This window comes from Corvus cornix, chromosome 4A, assembly GCF_000738735.6.
Source record: "Corvus cornix cornix isolate S_Up_H32 chromosome 4A, ASM73873v5, whole genome shotgun sequence".
In the NCBI taxonomy this organism is placed as follows: Eukaryota; Metazoa; Chordata; class Aves; order Passeriformes; family Corvidae; genus Corvus; species Corvus cornix.
The window spans coordinates 10,681,274-10,704,090 of record NC_047058.1 but is presented as its reverse complement, the minus strand read 5'-3'; the positions used below and the strand labels follow the sequence as shown (position 1 = coordinate 10,704,090).

The 22,817-nt window shown below is 39.0% G+C and overlaps 1 protein-coding gene across 6 annotated transcripts in view; it reads left to right on the top strand.

Moving 5' to 3' along the window:
* Positions 1–22,817, top strand: part of TENM1 (teneurin transmembrane protein 1) — a 761,089-nt gene that overhangs the window by 696,783 nt on the left and 41,489 nt on the right. For all 6 annotated transcript variants that reach the window (XM_010407691.4, XM_019290822.3, XM_039571802.1 and 3 more), the window contains 4 exons: positions 1,064–1,313; positions 2,186–2,206; positions 5,595–5,827; positions 15,236–15,390. In XM_010407691.4, the coding sequence (XP_010405993.3) occupies positions 1,064–1,313; positions 2,186–2,206; positions 5,595–5,827; positions 15,236–15,390 (659 nt within the window). The remainder of the gene's footprint in view (positions 1–1,063; positions 1,314–2,185; positions 2,207–5,594; positions 5,828–15,235; positions 15,391–22,817) is intronic.

Sequence of the window (22,817 nt, the reverse complement as noted above, 5' to 3'; positions counted from 1 at the left end):
AAAAATAGTTTAAACAAAAGTTGGTAGAGACAATACATAAATACATTTGCTGTACTTTGGGAAAACTCAGACATGTCTCCACATGTACTTCCTGCAGTGTCTAGAATATTCTCATTTCCCAGCATGAGTCCTCCAGAAAGTAAATTCCCTTGTGTTTGTTCCTTTAATAGTGCCAATTTTCTGATGAAGTACTGGGCTTTTCAAGGGAAATAAGAAATTTTGGACTAGGATCTAAAAGAGTACCTATATTTTGTTCAGCAATAGCCAAATTCTTGCGACAACATGTCATTTCAAAGATGCTTCTTAAATATATTACCACATTGTTACTTAAAATAAACACTATAGCTATCAGCTTGAGAAAATACATCTTTGTACTAGTTCTGGTATCACTAACCTGGTAAGTGGGAAGACTTTCAACAATGTATGCTGCAGAGCAGTGCTAGAATACACTGGGAAGATGTTTTAGCCTTTATGGTGGAAGACATGCTGGGAAGACATTCACTTGTGCCTCACAATTGCTCCTTGACTCTTAACTTGGCTTTGCTGCACTTGGCCCCATTTTCATATACCATGAAGGACTCGCAGTTAAATTTGAATATCGATTTTGTACTGCCACTCCGTGCTCTTTTGTGAAAAATGCATAGTAGTCTTGCTATTAATCTCCTTTAATTAAATATTCAAACTGCCTAAGAAATTCCTCTGCTACCTAATAAAAATTTATGAATAAAATGAATATTAAAGCAGTAATCCCCAAGAAACCAGATAGCACTGCAATTAGCAGTCAATTTGTTAGAGCATTAACCAACCGTGAGTTCTCCTCATGATGTTGGCTTTAAAATAGTCACTAGCCACTACTGAACAAAATGGTGACAGTGAAGCTTGGGATGAACAAAATTGGAAAAGATTAGTGGAACCCTGTGATAGTCTTTAAAATATCAAATGTTTGTTGCTATTTTGGTAATCTGGCTGTCTAGAGGATTTCATAATCCTAAACTACAGAATAGTTTAAATGCCATACGTTTGGCTTATTTTGTCTCTTTTTTCTTCCCTCCCCTCCCTTTAGGAATTTTGCACAAAGGAAATGGGGAAAACCTGTTCATTTCCCAGCAGCCTCCAGTCATCTCCACTGTGATGGGCAATGGACACCAGAGAAGTGTCTCTTGCTCCAACTGCAATGGACTTGCCCTCAACAGCAAACTCTTTGCCCCAGTTGCACTCGCTTCTGGGCCTGATGGAAGTGTCTATATTGGGGACTTCAATTATGTCAGAAGGATCTTTCCCTCTGGAAATTCAATTGGCATATTAGAATTAAGGTAAAAAAATAATTGACTTTCTCTGATTAATGTGCATAATCCTGGCTGTGATATGCCTGTGAAAACTAGGGTGCACTTTTATCCCTTGGGACTTGAAGAAATAGCCACATGCAGTTGCTTTGTGGCCATGCATGTCATCAACTATAAACTTACTTACCAGAAAACTTACTTTTAGTCGTCAGTTAAATAGGATGTTTTAAGTGGCCTTTAGAACAGGTCTTGCATAATGAGTTTCTGCAAATTGAAGAATTAATAAAGCTGATTTTTCTTCCTGTGAGGTTTTTCATACATTTTATCCAAAAGTTAAAATATACCACGATGCATATTTTTGAAGAATACTGCATAATTCCACAGCAAACATGCAGAGTATCATGTCAAGTCACAGCACTGGGCCTGTAGACTTACCATGCTTACAATTAATACAATTACACTGTTCCTCATGCAGCAGAGGATGTGGCTCAGTTTAAGCAGACAGGAGCAAACCTGGCACCACAGACCTGCCAGAGGCTGAGCTTGTGCTGCCCTTAACGACTCGCCTGTAATCACCCCAGCTTCCCATTCTCTTTGAGGGACACAGGGGAAGGCAGGGAAGATTTTGGACATTAATACATGAAACTTCTTACTTAACATCCACCTAGCTAACATTTCTGGTGATGATTCTGTGTGCTGATTGTTCAGAATTAACTTGGCAATGTGTGGGCAGTGCAAAGGAAACAGTTTGAGAGAAAGAAATACCAAGTAAGAGGATAAACAATGTTTTGTTGATGGGATACAGCTCTGTGAGCAGTCAGGAAAAGAACACAGTTCTTTCAAGGACTAACATTTCTTGTCTTTTTCTTTCTTTTTAAACCTGAACTGATCTGTCTTTCCAGGAATAGAGACACAAGACACAGGTAAGTAAAATGTAATAACTGATATGTGAACAAGGTTCGAGGAGACAATCTTACAAAAGTCCTGTTAGAAGTCTGGATATAGAGAAACACTCTGAATTTAATAAATATAAATGTTAATAAATACAAATGTTAATCAAATTCACCTTTGTTTATAGTACAGAAGATTTGTTTTGTTCCCATTGAAGGAGTAAAGTCTTCCTCTAAAAATCAGTTTGCTGATCACCAAGAAGAGATGGAGAGGTTTAAACCGGAACATTGAGAGTGCATTTCATAGCTGTCATACCCATTTCACATGGTGTTTGACTGATCACAGATATAGCCATCCAAGGAAACTGGAGCTTTAGCAACAAAAAAAATAGTTAAAAAGCTGCAGAAACACACTATACTTTAGTGGGCTGTGCTTTAGAGGTTCTAGGATACCACAAGTTTTAAAATCTGCCAGTTACAGAGTGTGCACGGCAGAGCCCAGAACTGAGGATGCTGTGTCACAGTTCAGTCCTTGCTGCTCCAGCTAAAGACAAAGCAAGTGGCTTTCCCCCTTTCCAGCTGGCATTTTAGCATTGCAATGTAGGGATTTCTTTAAAGGAATGAACATTGCACATTCGGCTTCTGCGACAGATGGCGAGGGAGTTGGTTCCAGCAGTCCAGCTGCAGAAGTGATGTTGCATGCTAGAAAGAGACAGCAAGGCACCCTGTCTCCGTAGAAATAAACTTCTTAGCGTTCTAGTACTTAAATGAGATAAATAAACCAGCACTAGTACAATATAAGACAGTAACTTCATGGCATAGTAGGGAGCAGAATGTGGACTGAACTGTGTTTACAGCATGAGAGTATTGGTTGGAATTGCTCATTTTAGCCACAGGACTGCTATTGAATACTATAAATTATTTACCAGATTATGTCACATCTCATAGATTTTACAATTAAAACTTAAAAAGGAAGAATAATTCCTACTTGGTAAGTGGAAGTCTCCATTTTTAACTGAAGGGTTGTTTCCACTTGCTTTAAACTGACTAGTATCTTTGTAAACTACATTTGTCTGTAATGCATTCAGAACATAAATCAGCTTTTACATTTAGAGGTTTCTTTTATGAAGTAGATTTTTTTTAATACCTGTTCACTAGTACTAGTTTCTTGAGATGCGCTTCAACCATAGTTAAATCAGGTTATGATGATATTCAAGTACCCCAGCCCTATTAATAACAGTAATAATTGTCACTATTCTGTCCAAGTGAACTTTGTAGAAAATTGGAGGAAATCACTTGAAGTTAATGTAGTCTTTGAGGTGATAGGGGATTACTTGACAGTCTCACTGTGTGCCATTCTCTTGAGGTGCTAAAGGTCATAGTCATGGTGGAAATTTCTAGAATGCTCAAAGAAACATGTAGAAGTAGCAGGTAAAAGATGGCTCCTGACAGTCCATGCAGGAAAAGGCTTCAAAATACTCTACACAACTTCTGGCCTCTGAAAGAGCAGGGGGAAAAGAGTTCTTTTTATGATGTAAAAAGAAAATCCTGTGTAATAAGGGAGAGTTTGACAGCCACTGAGCGAAAAACATCACTGATACTATTTTTGACTGTTCACAAACAATTTATCCCATTTGTTTTTCTTGTCATCATAATTTTCGTAAGATATAGCAAAGCTGTTTAACTGGTAAAAATGGAAACTAAACTTTGAGAAAGATATAGAGAAAAATTTAGTACAGAATAGTACTGAAAAGATTAATTTTAAATCCTAGTCTACTTCATATAGTTTTCAAAAGGCTAATTTAAATCAACTCAGATTTATATCTGATTACAATCTTCTGCAAAAAGAGCAAGTTTTTTTTAATTGTTCCATTTTTTACTAGTACTCTTTAAGCATTTTAGTATGCAAGGCTTTAAGCATAAACATGAAGAGTTTTCTAACAGCTGGTCTATTAAATGTAACAGCAAGGATGACAGAAAATGTGTCTACAAGGAGAGTATAGAGTGACCCCTGGTTCTCTGCAATTTCTGCATACTGAACAACATGTTTATTTAAAATCTAGAATTCTCCTTGTAACTTTTTTCATAGAAATAGGTTTTTTTAAAGTCATCATTTGGGTGGTCAGTCACTCCTGACCTCAATCCAGAGAGCAAAAATGGTTCTTGATATTTTCAATGAACAAAATTTTATAGTGGTGATTCTTTGGCATTAATTGCTTTTAGCTCATCCCCTAATTCATCTTTCATCATACCACTGCCCTCACATTTCCAGCTCTGGGAATATCACTGAGCATTGTCAAGCCCACCACAAACAGAACTGGCCAAAGTGAGAGGAGGAACTCGGTTCACAACTTTGTTGCAGCAATCACAAGTGTTAGTTAATTGTACCAATATTAATAAAATATCTCTTTAAAAAAAATAAGAGGGGGTATTTTTTTACAATCTTTTTAATCTAACTGGGCATGTAAAACCCAGCCATGTCAGAAATCTCCTCATCCCCCTTAGAGGAATTTGGTAGTTGTTAAAAATATTGTCTGAGCACCTAAACTTTCAGCCTGTGCCTCTCTCGCACCATTTCAATAACCAACTGTGTGATTAAAGGATCTCTATCTGGGTTTTTAGCTAGGTTCCACTGCAGGCTCAGCAGGCTCAGGACACTAGCATGGTGTGCCATGTGCTTAAAAAATTTCTTCAAACTGGAAATCAACTTTGCACTGAAAGAGAAACTAAAAGTCTTACTGGATAATAAGATGCAGCCCAGTTTTCAGATTAGAATTTATGATCCCCACCATTTAATTAACATATGTAAATATTTTTTTAAATAACATCTTATAATCTCAGTAAGGCAGTGACAGTGCATGAATTATGGTGCATTAATTCATGCCTAGTAGCACTGACAGTACTTGGCCTTCTGCCTTGCTCCTGACAATAAGAGTCGGCATGAATTAAGGCACCATATTTCACACCTTCATATTTCCTAAGGTTTAGAAACATAAAAATATCCTAGAGTGGGTATTTGTGCCCCTGCAGAACAGTCTGTGATTCACTCTGCTGCAACTCATAGATTTGTTTTCAGTGCCAAGAGTACTAGGCGGTATCAGATACAGAAAAAAGACCTTGCTTTTGATAATTATAACTAAGCTGGAGTCACTCCAGTTAGCTTTATCCTGAGTGGTTTGGTACTCGTGGGCAGACCAACTCCCCCAGTACCTGTCTCTGCCCCAGCTCACTGACCCATAACTCACTGGTCAGGCTCTATAGCAGGACACTGGTGGTGTTTTGAGCTGCTCTCACTTATGCCTCTGTCCTCCTCAGATCACTGAGCCGATGTCTTCAGATAAGTAGAATACAATTGTCATGCTGCCACAGAGATGTAAAAGAAAAAACAAGTTGACTTTAATGCTCTTCTCTTCTGTTTTAGTACAAGTCCTGCACATAAATATTACTTGGCCATTGATCCAGTGTCAGAATCCCTTTACTTATCAGATACCAACACCAGAAAAGTCTACAAAGCAAAATCTCTCACTGAAACAAAGGATCTGGCCAAAAATGCAGACGTGGTGGCAGGAACAGGTGATCAGTGCCTTCCTTTTGACCAGAGTCACTGTGGGGATGGCGGAAAGGCATCCGAGGCCTCACTCAACAGCCCAAGAGGTAAGAAAAGACCATATCTGGGGTACTTAGTGTTGGTCATTTGTCATTTCCTTCCATTTTTTAGGAACTAAGATGCAAATGGATCAAAAATGTGTCTGTGGCAATGATTTAACCAGCTATTAAGCCAAATGACTTCATGAGGCTTACTCATGTCCACAGTACTACCATTCCTTTATGAGGGACCAGCATGGGCAGCAGGCTCCAGCTTGAATCCTCTGATTACTCTTCCCTGTATGACAGCACTCCTATTTTATTACCTTTCAATTGCAAGGTGGAAACATTTAATTATATGTAACTCTTGAGCAAATTACATGGTTTCAAAGTCCATTTTTTAGATTTTATGCATCAGGTGAGTCTTGTAATGTTAACAGAGCTTACTCATACACAGTAAGTCAGGACTGTTCAAATCAGCCAGCAAAATCAAATGTATTTGGAACTCTAGTTTGTCCTTTCTTAACGCTTTGTAAAAGATGAGCATCTCCCCTGCTGCACATGAAATAAGCATTTTGCTGCAGCCTCCCTGTCAGGGTACATCCAGTATTGTCACAGGCAAAATGCATGTGAAGCCTTGAATCCCCACCAAAGCCACAATTAATCCCCTTGCAGTGTGCATTAGAACAGCGATAAAGTCTCTGGATTTGGTGCTCTAGAGCAGCTGATCACCCTCAACTCCCACTGAAATCCCTGGAACAAAGGGTACTCAGCAGCTCCTGAGGCAGAGCCCTGCGTGGGCTGTGCTATGCTGTGTTTCCCCCGTGCCTGCTCACAGCTGGCTCAAAGGAAGGGGTTTGATTACTTTTCGTGAGCTAATAAAGGAAGGCTGTACATCAGTAGGAAATTAGAATGTATATCCAGGCAGAAATACCTCTAAGACAAGCAAATAATCCTGGTTTAAGGTTTAGCAAGAGACACATGGTAATTATAGAGTGACTTTAGCATGTCTTTAATGATAGAAGGTAAGTGTGAGGTAAGTACAAATAAATGTTAATTTCATGCAGCTAATTAATGTAATGGATCACTTCTAAAAATAGTAGGAAATAAAGGTTTTCAGATCCTTTATCGGGACAGTGTGACTCTGAAAGTGATCAGTGTTTTATTTCTGTTTACAATTGATTATATCCAATTACAATACAGTTGTTCCATCTTATTTTTAGTGGGGAAATATGTTGATGAAAATATTGTGATATGCTGTTTACTTTAAATATACCCCTACTTACTTCCTTAACAGAAGATTCTAGTCATAAAGAAATTAAGAGGAATATAAACAGGAGTCAGGAGTTCTGAGGCAGCCAGCAATTATTAAAAAGAAATTGTCAGCAGACAATGACACTTCTATTGGCAAATTCAGGCAGTGACTCTCAGGTGCTTTAGATTTATGCATCTCCTCTAAATAACATCAGTTGAAATGATCAGGTTTTTTACATTTTTTATTTTAATCTCGAGGAGGTCTGGACTGCCACAGGGCTAACAAAAGGCAGCATCAGTTTGTGGTCACCAGGAGTGTGATCAGTGTAGCGTCGTAACAGCCTCATAGGTACGGGTCCTTGTTTTCCCCTGAACTGTAAGAGGTTGAATAACCCTGGAAAGTAGAAGGAAGTATTTGCCTGGTACCCATAGATCTTTATTAAGAAACAGAGATGTCTCCCAAACTTTAATGCTGTTTTAGAGATTCTTTTGGATCACTTATTTTGCTTGTTCTTGAAATACTTGTCAAGTCAGAAGATGTCATATTTCTATTGAAATGACATTCAAACAGTATAAAGAAAACTATTTTCTCTAGGAGGCAGGAAATTTTGACAAAAACTTCTTAACCATTTAAAATCCTTTAAAAATCCTTGGACACACAGACACACAGTGTTATATAGCATATGACCACAGAAATAAATGAATTGTTTCTAGTTTCGTACCTCTGAGATTTTTACAGTGCAACAATAGGTCCCAGACGAAGAGTAATTGCCAAGTTATGATTAAATATAATCACTTGCATTATTCTATGAATAATTTGTATTTATTTTTTAAGCTGGTGCAGGAATATTATTAGCTTTTTTACTTCACTTGCCTTGTTATTTTTGTCATGAGTATTCCTTTTTCCCATTATAAATGAAAAATAAATTTCCCCCCGACTCGACAGAAAGATAGTATGTGAAAAAGGACTCAATTTAGTGGTTGTGTGACCTTGGTTAGTTATATCTTAAAAGTTGGACTAATTTTTGCTACCAGCTTGTTACTGAATTAGGGCTATCTGGAGGACTCTGTTTATCCATTTACAGAATTGATAAGAAATATCTACAGTGTAATACTTGTGAACCTCAATCCTGTTTGGTAACATCCTCAAAGCTGTGTTAATAGGTGGAAATTCAAATTCTCTTTCTTACTTACTTACCTGGATAAAAGTTGCTTTGAATAGTGCTTTAACTTTTCTGAACTCATACCTATTTTTCTACTTCATTGAACGTGCAGGGAAGTTTGAGGAGAGTCCTAATTATTTAAGTCTTTCATCAATGTTTATTTCTCATTATCTTTGTTTGACAAGACTGCCTTTGCCTAGTGACCAGGAATTAAATGCCAGACAGGAAAGTATCACGAAGTGGCACTAATAAATTCTGATTTCATCTTTCCACAACTTTCATTGTACAGGTAGCAAACACATGTAGCCTTGTTCAGTCTGTTCCCAATTCTCTGTGAAGGACTAGAGATGGGGCTTAGTGAACATTAATCTTGTTCTACTGTATGTTGAGCTGACTTTGAAAGATGCTTTTAAACATGCATGGCTGATGTAGTTGAAATCTGAACTTCAATATATTATTTTTACTGCAACTTTCTTTAATTCTGTAGAGATCTCAGACTAATGAGTCATGTAATAGATGACCAAGTACTTAAGCAGAATGTGAAATGATACAAGGTGGGGACATAAAATAAGATCTGTGACAAGCTGAACACATTTATTACACAAGAAGATATTGAAAATGAAGAAGTAACTACACAAGATATTAATCATTGACTGAATTCCAATCACTTAAACTTTACCAAGTAACAGATTTTAATTTTGGGGTGGGGAATTCTGTTTGGTGGGTTTGGAGGGGTTTTTTATAAAAATTATTTATGGCACATCTAGTCGCCAGCACTATCTTTTAAACAATCTGATTAGTATTTATGATAAGGCACTTGGGGATCGTGTCCTGATTTTAACTAGATTAGTCATCGGGTGTTGGAGCAGTAAGAAGCACTAAAATGAGTGGAAATAGCTAGGACTTGTACTTAGCCCTGCAAAGCCAATGCTTGAATCAACGCCATTAAACACTTACCTACGCTGCCCTTCTGAAATCAGTGGGCTTTAGACCTGTAAATAGCTTTGACTTTCTAAGCATAATTGACAGAGGCAGTGAAAGTTTGAGGCAATCAAGTTACCACATTTTTGCTGAGCTCCAGTGTCTCCCAGGCAGCAGGGTAAGAAAAGTGTCTGATTAACACCCGATTTCCATTACCTTGTGTCTGTGCCCAGCATTCACACAGGACAGCTCTGCTGGAAATGCAAGCTACGTAACTACTGTGAAAACAGTGCGTCCCTCCAGTGACGCCACCTAAACATCAGAAGTGATTTACACCTTTTGGAAGCCCAAGAACTAAATCTAAAGATTTAAACATTTAAGGTCCTGCAGTGTCTGCTTTTGACGCCTGGACCAGCATCTAGAACTAGAAGACAGGCACACACTGTCTGTGCAAGCCATGTCAGTGCCTCGAGGAATTCAACTGCACACTGAGTACAGAGTACTTGGATGCAGTGCAGTGACCTCACTACAGATGCAGTGACCTCAAAGAAAGCACCAGGGAAATGTAGAAGGCTAGAGTAAGTTTTAAATCCCATGCTCAAAAATACCTTATCCACAGCCATAGCAAAGAACTTTTTCGCTCAGACCAATGGCCATGAGATAGAAACGCAAATGAAAGCATAATTTAAAAATCAGTTCTGCAGTGCAGTTTTATCTAGTTTGCTTGCAATTACATTACTAAGGGAATATTACTTCAAAAAATCATGGTTTTGAAGATGTGTTCACTCCAGTATCTTGCATCCTGAAATAATCAGTCTTGTTGCTCCTCATCCTCAGCAATACATTATAAAATAAATAAAGTTGTGACAGCTGCTTAGATTAAACCTTTACATTTGTCAAATGGGCAGTAACCCATTTAGGACTGGTCCTGTTCAGATAGAAGATTCCTTTTACTTTCAGTAGGATGCACACCAAATTCCTAATATAGCCTTTTGTGACAACAAACCCCCTTTGTCAAAGGTAATGATTAATGCTATTTTTCCAGCAATCTTTGCTATTCTGTAAATTCCTAAGACCTTTTTAACCTTTCCATAGAATTCAAAAAGGAAAATAGAATGGGGTGAGATTTTTCATTAGCAATATATAAAGTTAGAAATAGACAAGCCAAAGTGATTTGCAGCCTCGAATCATTGTCATATATGCATCATAAAATCAGCAAAGAAAATAATCTCATGCCATTTTTGATTCATTTAAATTTATTCATTTTTCTCTTCACTAGCCTTAGCTACCTATGATTTCCAAAGTATGGAAAACTTGCAGAATATTGTCAATTCTTTGGACAGCAGGTTTTTCCTAAATTTCATCCAGCATTCCTCTGAATTCATAAATCATTCACTTTTCTATTCACCCATGTCAGCAGGATGACCCCAGTCATCATGTCTCAGGCTGGAAGCTGAACATTTTCATTCACAGTCAGTAGTTAAAAACGCTGTTTGCTCCAAGTCTACTGATCTGCCTCTAAAGAGAACAACACTCAAGCGCAAGTACTGAAGTCATGTTCCAACTGACAAAGAGCTACTGAATATTTTGCAGCTAGAGCTGAGACAGTAAGGAAGTAAAGATGACAAAGATCACAAGGCCACAGACTGCATATCACTTGAATCATAGTTTGAATGGCGTATTATGGTAACTTATAAATAACTAATTGCATAAAATTGCTTTAGTTTCTAGATGGCAGCTTTAATTAAAAGCACCGAAGACATTTAGAAGTTTAGAAATGGATGGCATGTAATTTGCCCTTTTAACACCATAAAATGGTAATTAAACAATTTGATTCATTTCTTCCTATTAAAAGTTTATGAGAATCATGAGTTCCTTCTAAATACAGTTGTTCTTCAGCAGAAGGTGGCATTCTCTTTTATCTGTCCTCACCAGTAGTTGTAGATGTTGTTTTAAAAATTCTTCAGAAGTTTAATTAGAATTTTTCAATATAGAATGCTCATTTGTAGGTTTATGGCTGAGCAAAAAGTGTAAAGTAGAATTTCTAGAAGTGGGCAACATATAGTTCTAGCTGCTCTTTATTGACACATTTGAAAAGGATTTCCCTTAGAATGCAACTGTGGGATATAATATGGGGTGAAAAAGAAAAAAAGAAAATAATAAGGAATTTACTATATTATATTTATTCCCTATTTTTAGCACTATAAGCTTAACTCCATGAATGCTGAAATTTCTAGACGGAATGATCATATTTATTTTGAATTTATACCTATGGTAACTACACAAAAAGCAATCAGCTTGCTTTTTGAGTCCTGTTTGCATTTATGGTGTATGTATGTGCACTAAGGCAGAGCTGTCAAGGGAAACAACCCTTTAACCAAAACCACTCTGGAGAGCAAATAACAGGAGAGATTATAGTCATCCTTCTGTGTTTATCATGGGTGTACCCAGCCCCTGTACTAGTTATTATTTGTTGAAGAAAACAGTTATAAAAAGGAGAATCTTCTGAATAGTCTTTCTAGTGATAGTACTTAGTCGCCACATTTGACAGCATTACCAGCAGTTAATTTTTAATGTTAGTTAACAGAATTCAAATGGTACTGATTAAAAGACCTCTGAATGTTACAAATATTGTTCCCGAATGTCTGCGTGTAAATCCACTGGAGATAGATCTTCATAAAAACTACTGTTTTACATTCAGGTACAAAATTGAGCCCTATGTAGGACATTTCCAGCCACTAAAATATTACCAAAACCAGTCCTTCAGCGCAAGCATGTCACTCAGCGAGATTGATATTCAGCTCTGAGTCAAACAACAGGACTAAATCCTGGCACAGATTTATTTTGTCCTTATCCAAGCATCATTTTTTAATGAGGAATCTGTACGGAAGCAGGGTAAGTCTGTCATTTGTGCAATAGGTCACAGGTCCCTTTAGTGCCCAAAGACATCATCAGTTGGGCATAAAATTTAGTGCTACAGTTCCTTAAAAAAAGAAAAACAGAATCAGACTGAGAGCCTGATGCAAACTACATCTCTGAAAAAAAATATTACCTTTCTTACTCACTCGTGGGGTGGGCAGTGTTCCCACTTGCACTCAAGTGCAATTCATTACCCTCAGCATGTGCATGTTTCCTCCCCCAGTTCCTCAGTGATTAAAGCACAATTGCTGTGCTGTGTGTGATTTGATTCTGCGTTGCACTGTACGTCAGAAAAGGATTAAAAATAAGCTCTTGGAGTACAGATTATATGTAGCATCATGTAAGATGTGACAGGAGCATTAATGAATCCAACTCTAATGAATAAATTGGGACAGTTTGGCCGCAAATCTGTATTGTTTTCCAATGGATGCTTTATGTAGGGTATTTGTCAACAAGACTTATATGCATAAGTAATTTTTTCAAGTAAGTAAAGTTGTGTTGTTTTACTGTAGAGTCATAAGCTCTGCAAGCAGTAGGTCACTGTTGAACATCTGTACACTGGTACTTGAAGAAACTGGCTTATTAGGAAGTACCAGGAATTTAGTGCAAATACTGAAGACATGGGCTTGTTTATGCCATTGCACTGGCATATGTCCTTCCCTTGCAGACAGGTTGCTTTTCTGCAGTGGCTGGAGAGCAACATAAATGCTAGAAACATTAAGAGATCCTTGGTTTTCTTATGTAGTCAGTGTTTGAAATCCATTCAACAACACAGCTGAGTAGCTTTATTTCATTGCAGCATAATCTTTGATTTTTATATAATGGATGATTTGCAGCCAACACAGCCATCTGTTCTCAGGGAAATTGCACAAAACAGAAGATGCACTTGCCCTAGTGACAGATCCTGGCCTTGTGTTATCTGTGGTGTGGATCTGATCCAGCTGAGAAGCAAAGCTCCTCTCTTACCGTGCAGCACTTCCCCTCTGCAAAGGCAGGCTTAGACACAGCACATGTGCTGCCCTTCCCACCCACATCAGGTTTCTCATTTCAGCTTGTGAACCACACTGGAAAGCAAATCAGATCCCATCTAATATCGCTACATGATGCAGTCTCAGTGAGATAGAGGTACAAGAGACCATCCCTTGACAAAACTGGAACACACAGGTCACTCCCAACACCAAAACAAATCTCTTTGCTTCTCAGACTCGCTCTTTACCTCAGTTCACCTTCAAACCTGCAGCCTTTTGAGTTTGGACTTCTCAGAAGCAGATGACAGCCAGGAGCTTGCCAGTCATTTTGGAGTTTCCAAAGGCACAGTTACTTTCTAATTAAAGACTGAAGATCCTCTAAGGGAGCCAGTACCGAGGAGTCACAATTTATGAGCTTGCAGTCTGGCAGGGAGTCATGCTCTGAGACTGTCTGCTCCTCCTTTAGCCTTTTTATAACCTCCCAGTTTTCCCCAGCTGACCCATCCAGCCCCCACCAGATGATTTCAGTTCCCCGGGTGACATCTGTCCCGCAGCATCTTCAGCCATCTCACATAATGAGGAGATGTAGTCTAGCCCTGTACCTTGGGCACTTAGCAGTGCATGGACACTTTTTGTCCTGGATGGAGGAGGTGACAGGCTGGTGAATACCCTCCTATAGCGGCAGTTCACAGACAGGTGGATACTTTGCATTGGCAGTTTAAATTAGTTTCAACTCCCAACACTGTGCTGATAACCCGAGAGCTGGATGCAGTAGGGAGTGTTACACACTAAAGTTAACTGCTGTGGCTTTTGGATTTTTTATATGATGATATCCTCAGAACATTGTGATCATACCCTCAGACAAGGGTGCCTGACCATCACCTGTGGTGAAGAGGCACCTCAGAAACAGTTGTGGGTAATTTGTCTTGGAAGCCTCCCCCCTGGTGTTAACACTGCAAGAGAAAGCATATTATACTCAGTTATGTATGCAACTCAAACTCAATCCCCAGGGATTTCCAGCTGCCAGGTAAGGATATATTTAGGGGCTTGGGGAGACCATTTCCCCCTTTTCCCAGCCCCATGGGAGATGCATGTTTTGCATCAGGGCTTCCTGGTCCTGTCTCTGCCCCCTAGACTGCTTGATCTCCCTTTCCCCCAGCTGTAACTGTTCCTGTATATTAAAAAAGCCCTTAAATATAAGGAGATGGGGTTGGAAGCTGAGGAAATTCAGTTTGAGGCTGTTTTTCTTTTTTAATGACATGTGGGATCCTGAACTGGCCTGCAGACAAGTGTTTTGTAAACTTAGAGTGCATGCAGCCTTCAGTTGTGCTAAATGCGGGGGACAAAAATCAAGAACCATATAAGCCACTGTCCAAACCATCTGTTCAAGTCCTCTGCCTTTCATTTCTGTGTAGCAGAACATAAATTCATTATTAGATTAGCTTGGCTGTGCACAGCAGCTGCTATAATTGCAAAGTTATGCAACTTTAAATGGGAAATTATGAAGTAGTTTAAAGCAAGAAATTGAGCGGTTTTGGTAGAAAGGATTTCACAAGTCTAACATGAATAGAAGTGCTCTTCTAGTTATATTTTCAGGATTTGAGGGACATAAGATCTTACAGTTCAAACTGAATGCAGGAAGAACTGCAGGGGAGCTGTTAGACTGGGGCAGAACAAGGCTGGGCATGAGTTGTGGCATGGCTGTCCCAAAGCTGCTGGTGGGAGACAGCAAACCTTCCATTCCTCAGTTTCCCCACTGAAATACAGAGGATGGTGACCTTTCAGAGCCCTGGCATTTGAGTTCCATCCCTCTTGTGCAGTGCAGTGCTGCAGGAGCTGTTGCAGTTCCAGGAGTGGGAGAACTGCCCCAGCTCTTGCTGGTGACTACAGCTGTCATGAGCCTGGTTCCAGTGCAGGACCATCATTTTGGGCAGCACTGCACTGTGATAGACACGAAGTTATTGAAGAGCCTTGTTCTATGTAAAATTACATTACAAGCAAAGCCTCTGCTGTTTCGTTTTGTTTCATCCTCACATCTTCCCTCTTTCTCTTTAAGTCAAAGTCTGATAGATGGGTATGAACTTTCCATATACAGTTTGTATAAGCCTCAAATAGTAATGGGTGGGGGAAAAAAGTCATACTTTTTTAAATAGGCCGATTTTTGGAGTCTGAGGGGAAACATTTGAAGCTCATACTTTTTAGTCAAGATAATGCCAGTACTAACACTCTTTTTACCCTTCCCCTTCATCCAGGTATCACTGTAGATAAGCATGGATTTATTTACTTTGTTGATGGTACAATGATACGGAAAATTGATGAGAACGGTGTGATCACAACAATAATAGGTTCAAATGGCCTCACATCAACCCAGCCATTGAGTTGTGACTCTGGGATGGACATCACTCAGGTAAACACCTCTTTTTTATGTGTTGTCACTTTATACACATTGTAGAGACAGATCACTTACTTTCTTGTACCAAGATTGTGTATCAAATATGCTGGATGTGTCAGATAATTCTGAATGGCAAGTGTGGAGTAGCTCTTCCACTCACTCACATGATTATTTTAAGGTGTGTAAATGTAAAACCACACTTGATTTTTTTTCCCAGGAGATGGCCTGTGAATATATAGAGGGGCTTACGTAAAGAATACAATCTACTTTAGAAAGTTGCTTGCTACTCTGAGATAGATGTTCTAAAAAGTTAATTAGAAATTTTAAGTGCTTTCCTTTAGTCCAGCATTCAGGCTGATTTGCTTGAACTAGTAAATGGAAAAAAATAGATATTTTGTTTACATCTAAATCTGTTCTAAGTCACGGAGGAGCATTACAGTAAGTAATTACAGCACAGCAGTATTGTGGTGAAGCTATTGCATTTCAGTTTCTCAAAATGCTTTTCAGTTCTTATGTCAAGAGCATGGTAAAAGAAATAGGAATAAAATAACTTATCACATCTTTAGTTTATGCTAAAAAAGAAATAGAGATAATCATGGAGAAACATAAATGGTATTCTTGACTAGTCAGTGAGCCACACTTACAGACAGCACGAGGAAGGACTTGGCCTTTGCCAAGAAATAATTGAATTAATCAGCTTCAAAATGGGAGAAAGCTGTACTTGAAAAAGTCTTGAGGAATTCAAGTGATGTACTAAGCTATTATGGACTGTGTAAGCTAATAGCCAGGATCAGGTTAATTTTTCATTTCATCTTCTCCCTGCCCTTTCCTCCATCCTTCACAACTGCAAAATCACAGTTAAAATATAATGCATAACAATGGTAAAAGCTTGTTGCTTGTTTCTAAGTAGATTTTGAATAACAGCAAATGACTGTGGTCTTGCATTCACATACCTGAAGAGCATGGGATCAATGTTTTGGGTAGTTCTTACCAAATTTCACAGGGTCAAATGAAGGGATCTAATGCTGCTGTCACAGAAGCACTTGGGGATTTTATTACTAGAATCAGAGCAGGAAAATGTGTCTGTGTTCCATTTCACATGTCACCAAATCACAGAATTCTTATGGTTGGAAGGGATCTCTGGAGATCACCCAATCCAACCCCCTGCCAAGGCAGGGTCACCTGGGGCAGGTGACACAGGAACACATCCAGGGGGGTTTGGACATCTCCAGAGAGGGAGACTCCACAACCTCCCTGGACAGCTGATCCAGTGCTCTGCCATGCTCAACATAAAGAACTTCTTCCTCATGTTGAGGTGAGTGAAACTTCTTGTGCTTTCATGTGTTTAGTGTTTCAGTGAACCCTAGGTGTTCACAAATGTGGGGAGGGGAAGCTCAGCCTCCGTGTTCCCAGTTCTAGGACAGACCGGCCTTTGTATTCTCTCAGATCCAGCCGATGTGTAATTATTTCATATAAAGCGGAGCAGGGTCAGCTGACTTAGTTGTGCTAAACCCAATCTTAAATTAGCCTGGTAATTGTTTTAGGATTTTACAGCTTTTGGGCACCTTGGCTCCTGCTCTGGCTCCTCTCCTTGAGGCCAGCCGGTCGTGCAGGTGCCGAGCAGGAGCTGACAGCCAGCAGCATTCCCACTCCTCTGCTGCCCACCAGCTGGCAGGAGCAATGCTTCATGGAACCCACAGCTGCCTGGAGCACATTTACTTGCTTCTTGGATACATCTAACAACTGCCTGGGGCACCCATAACCAGATTAGGTATCTCTGAGGTCAGGGAAGGGTGCCAAGTGCAGCGTCTGCTCCCTGCCTTCTCCTTCTAGACCTGCACTCTCAGACTGTACAAGTAAGTGCTTTATTTGCCTAATGTAATATGTGCTGTGTATTTGTGTTCAAATTTTTGCTGATTTTGCTCAGTAAGAAAATGTCTGACGAAATCTCAAATAGTGAGTTTTAATAGTTTTCATTTCCTTTCAAAAAATGCAACTACCCGTTAGCAAATAAGTCTCAGCAGGGGGTCTGGCAAATACAGAAAACAAATTATTTCTTTATTAAATTAAAACTAAATTTTAAAAGTAAACATTTTGGGCTGAAATCAAATGTGCTAAAATTGTAAAGTACATTTAAATAGTCCTAAAATCCTAGTTCTTCATAGGCTGGCTACTTGCCAGAAACAGGTTTCATTTACCTCACCCTACAACATAGTTCCAATGCCATGGAGAATGGGCTTCTGCAAAGTCCTAAGTAAGAAAAAAGATGTCATAGAGCAAATCATTCTTCATTCATCTGGGGGAGGGTCTCCTTTTCATAGAAGCAGGAATAAACACTTTTTTTTTTCCATGAATACTCCAGGTGCTTCCATGCTGCAGCACCTACAGGAAAATATTCCTGCACATTTCTCAAAATTTTTTTATTTTCTCGGCATTCTGGGAAACTGAGATATGGTCTTACCCCATAAATTGAGATAATCTTCAATTGAATTGTGAATGCATAACAGTAGATATTAAAAAAGAAAACTATAATAAATTATGGCATATAGGCATGTCCCCTAAAATGTGGCCAGTCTCATTTTCTAAGGATAGCAATACTATATAATTTTCTGTATAATTTTTCACTGGTAAGAGAAGTCATATTGTGGACACTCTGCAACATAGAGCCTTTGGAAGCATTTCTTGTTTTGAGGATTTGTTTTGTGGGAGTTTAAGTAAGCCTCTTTATTGAAATTTTTCACAAAATCCACACCTTTGAGATTTTTCACATACACAGTAAATCACAGACATGAAATAAATGCCAAGAATGCATGTTATGAAAAGTAACTGTATCAAATTCGCTCAATCTACTTCTTCCAAAATTGTTGCTGATAACCAGAAAACCCTAAGAAATAATCACATCCCCTTGAAGTCAAGCATGTTAATCTGGAATTATATCAATGAAAATAAGGGAATGATATTTCCACTTAGAAACAAGAGTATATCCTTGCAAGACCTGCTGAGTTTATTCCAGAATGACATAAACATAAATGAAAAATGAATGTGGCCCATCTCCACTTAAATTAGTTTTTGGCTAAGTTACAAATGGCATTTAAATCAAGAGAATGTGGGTTGCTCACAAATTGTGTTTTTAGAGAGACTTATGAAATAGGTTAATAAAATCATTTCTCAAAGCTAAATATGTTCTGACAGTAAAATCAACAACTTGCCCAAAATCAGTATTTCTTAATTTACTGAAGTACAAAAATGTACTCTTGGAATAAATACATAGAGTAACTGTCCATTGCAAGCGCCACCATAAATGACAAGCTTTCACTTTAAGGCATTCACTTTAATAAATGAGTTGATTATGAAAAGGTTTAATCATTTATTCCAATATCAGTTTTCATGGTATTATTCTTAGTAATCATTATGTGTTTGTTATTTACCACCTTCTCCTTCTTAAGCATAATATTCTGCATTCATAACCAGGGGAGGGAAGGACAGCTGGGGCTGAAAGGATTTTATGTTGTGGCAAATAAATGACCAAGCTCTGACTAATTACTGTGATGTCATACTTCACTGGGGGGATGTTAATCTGAATTTAGAAGGAAAGGGATACTCAGTTGTTTATATGGCACACCAGCATTCTCAGTACCGTTTCAGCCTGTACGGAACTTGGATGACTTTTCTTCTCTGCACAGATCATTTGTGTTCTTCGATCGCAGTGTTCTTGGATTAGTTAACAGAAAGATAAAATCTAAAGAAAATGGCTGTTCAGAGCTATGCATGTGAATATCTGTGTGTACATGCTCAACACTCGCTCTTGATGCCAGGACCTCAGCAGACAACTACATGGTCGTGAGCCAGAACAGGAGTGCCAAGGGAAGGGACTGGGATGGAGAGAGAAAGAAGAGATGGGATTGTTATTCTGTTTCACTGCCGGATGGCTTTGGGCTGGATCCCCGTCTAGACCAGAGGCCTCTCTAGATTGCTTTTTATCTCACATGTACCCACTCTCTTCATGTTTGCACTTTAGCCTGGTTATTGATAGCAAATGAGGGCACCTTGTGTGGGTATGTGTCTGTCTGTCTGTCTGTCTGTCTGTCAGTCAGTATTTTCCTCACAGTAAATTAAAAGCTTGGCCCAGTTTCAAACAAATTTGTAGAGAAACACCCACCTTCACAGCAATTAAATTCCTACATGTTCCATAAAAAATATTAATCCAGTTGGAGGACAGAGACCTAAAGTGCCCTTTCAAAAGGAAATACTGCATCATAAGCTTTCTTTTATTAAACTCCAGAGATTCCACTCAGGATGTAATAAATGCCCCATTCACAGGAAAACTTCATTTCACACTTGGATCTTATTAAACTCCCAAGTCAGTCAGCCATGCGACAGAAGTCCTTAGGAAACCAGACTTCATCAGATCCAGTGTTCTTGGAAGTTATATTGACGTTGTGGGAGTTTTCGTGCGAAAGTAAAAACACTACAGCTCATCTTGAGCGATAAGCTTTGCTGTTCTGCCTCCATTGCTACAGTGAAAGCTGAGGAGAGAATTAGCAGATATTTCTACCATCTTGCAATTTCATCCTATATCTTTCCTCCCATGAGAAATATGTGGGCTGAATTTCCACTGCTCCAAACCACAAGTCATTTATATCTGTGTGAGTGGCTGCAGGTATTATTTGGGAGCTGTTTAAACCAATCACGAGCACAGTCACTGCAAATACAGAGACCAAACATTTGCAAGTCGACATAAAATGAATCCCAAGAGCTTTTCCTTCGCCTGTAACCATGGCCTTGTTCTCGTGCTTATGTCAGTCCCACTAGGCATGAGTCTATGCCAAAGCAATAGCTCCAACCTGATTGATGGTGTTAATAACTGTCACTGCTGTGTTCCAAAATGAAAGGTCTGGTTTGAAGACTTTTTCTTGACATTTGCACTTCATCAGCCTTTGTTCAGCAGTTCTCCATGTGAGGGAACCATCTATATTGTGTTGCCTCACATAAACTTCAGTGACACTGCAAAATGTTTTGCTCCCTTATAAAAATGTGACAGTGTTACTTACATAGGCAATTTGCTTGCACAGGTCACATTAAAAGGCAGATTTCTAGAACAGTGTTTAAAGGCGACCCATGTGTGGCAGGAGTGTCGTGTCCTGGACAGCCTGCTTTGAATGATGGAGGAGAGGGGAGAGGGCAATAAGTAATGTTGTTGATGACCTACTTGAAATAGTGAAGTGAGAGACAGACTGCTGGGAAGCAGAAGTAAAGATGAGCAGAATTGCTTGAAAATATATTATATATCTCAAAAATGCAAACGCTGACATTGCTCCCGCAGTCATAAGTGCTGCAGGCGCTCCCCAGCAGCATCTGCACAGGCACAATATGCTTCAGTGGCATTGTGGAAGCCTTTTGAGCAGAACAAAAAGCTCCCAGGACATAGTGACCTCGCTTGAAAGCAGCAATGAGGGTCTGCTCATTGGAGCAAGCACAGCCTGAACAGAACTTCTACTGGCTACGTTTGGAGGAAGGAAAGAAAAATGTGAAAGACAAAAATACGATCTGATGACCAGGTGAGAACAGGGGGAGTGAGCTGCCAGCACAAAACCAAATGGATTCTAGGCTTTTTAAGCCAGGTTGAGAGTAGAATATTGGAGAGCAACTGCAGAATTACATGGGGCTGATTAATTCATTAGTATTGCAGGTCAGAATACACACTATTCCTTTAGATGTTTCTCTTAGTACCTGACATTATAAACTGCATTCTTGTGAAAGCAGAAAGAACAAAAGGCATATTTTAAAACTAGATGCATAATATTCTAATTGTGCCATCAGAAAGGAACAGCTTTGTTTTCACTGTAGCAAAGTATTGCAAAACTACTCCTGCTCTTCCTTTCCTTTTAGTCCTCTCCGTGTGTCTTCTGATACATTCTTCTAGCTGTGTGTAATTAATGCAGCATAAATATTCCAAATTGCTGAAGTGCGTTTTTCAGTGATTTGCAGAAACACATCTTATATGTATTTGTGAAATTGCTGAACAAAAGCACACAAAGCAGAAATAACAATTTACAGACCCTTTTCTTTTATTCATGGTCTTCCCTTACAGAAGACTTTCAGAGCTTTTTTCTTTTTAGAAAAGAACTTTATTATTTTTTCTGGGTCTTGCTGGATGAAGGAGCCCACAAAAGCTGTTACTTTTTTTCCAAAATAAAGTTACCTTGTTCTCTGGTTCTTTTACTCTACTGCTTAATTTCATATTCTTTCTTCTCTGGCTTTGCTGGAGTACCAGAAAAGATAACTCGAGTAGAAGTCGTGGCCCCAGCAAAGTCAGCAACTGTTTTGCCACTGACTTCAGTGGAGCCAGGACTTCACCAAGCTTAATTGAAAGGGTAGGTGTAGCAAGGATTGATTGGAGAGTGTGTAGCAAGGAGCAACTTGTATCTCACAAGAAAGTATGTGCTTCTGAAAAATAGACCAGAACAGGTCTTCACTGAGGCATTTTCAAACCTTTTCAAAAATGAGTAGCACTTAATTTCAGTTAATTAAGTGTTACTCTTCAGAAACCGTAAGTCTATACAAAATCATTCCAGCCATAATGGCATATGCAAGAACGAGCAGTCACTAGCATCCATACTTCGAAGCAAAACCAAGCTGAAAGCCTTTTAAAAAAAAAGGATTTTCCGGTATAAGGGAAAATAATTTTTTCCTTGGGTAGAGGAGCAGCTAAGTAGCTGCTCTTCAATAGGAGCTGAGAGAAAAGACTCATAGGATTGGGACCTCAGGTGAAAAATATTTGAGAGCTCATAAATCAAACTCGTAGGTGTATAATTTGATTTTTTGAATATTAAACAGAAAGCAGGCTGGTTTCATCAGAGTTAATTTATATTCCAATCAAATTATTCTATCACTGAATTCAAAATATTAGTCATAGATGCAAGATAGCATCTGATGAAGTCACACTGCAATTTCTACTTTAAAGCCTAAATATTCTGTTTGTATTGGGCACCTGCAAAACAGCAATTTATTTCAATTATCTGCCATAAATAATCCATTATGGCTGAGTAAAAGACTATGTACATTTTAATGAACTCTTCCAGCGATTGCATCCTTTCCTTTGATTGTTGAAGCAGTGCTAGACACTTGATGGGGAAGTGAAGGAGACCTCTGCTCATGACTTTCCTCTTACTTCTTGCTACATAGTGACAGGTTTTAATTCTTTTTCCACAAATTTGTTTCTAATTAGCAATTGCAAGAAGGAAAAACCTTCTGCAAGAATTGGATGGCTGCAGCTCAGCCCTGAGCCCAGGTGCTCTCAGGTGCATCCTTCCAACTAGAGGAAACCTCCGCACTCACTAAATGCTGCCTGCACACACACAAAGCCCTTGCACATAACCACCCACCAATTCCAGCTCATCCAAGCTGCCTTGCCACCCCCAGACTTCCTACAGCTCACCCAC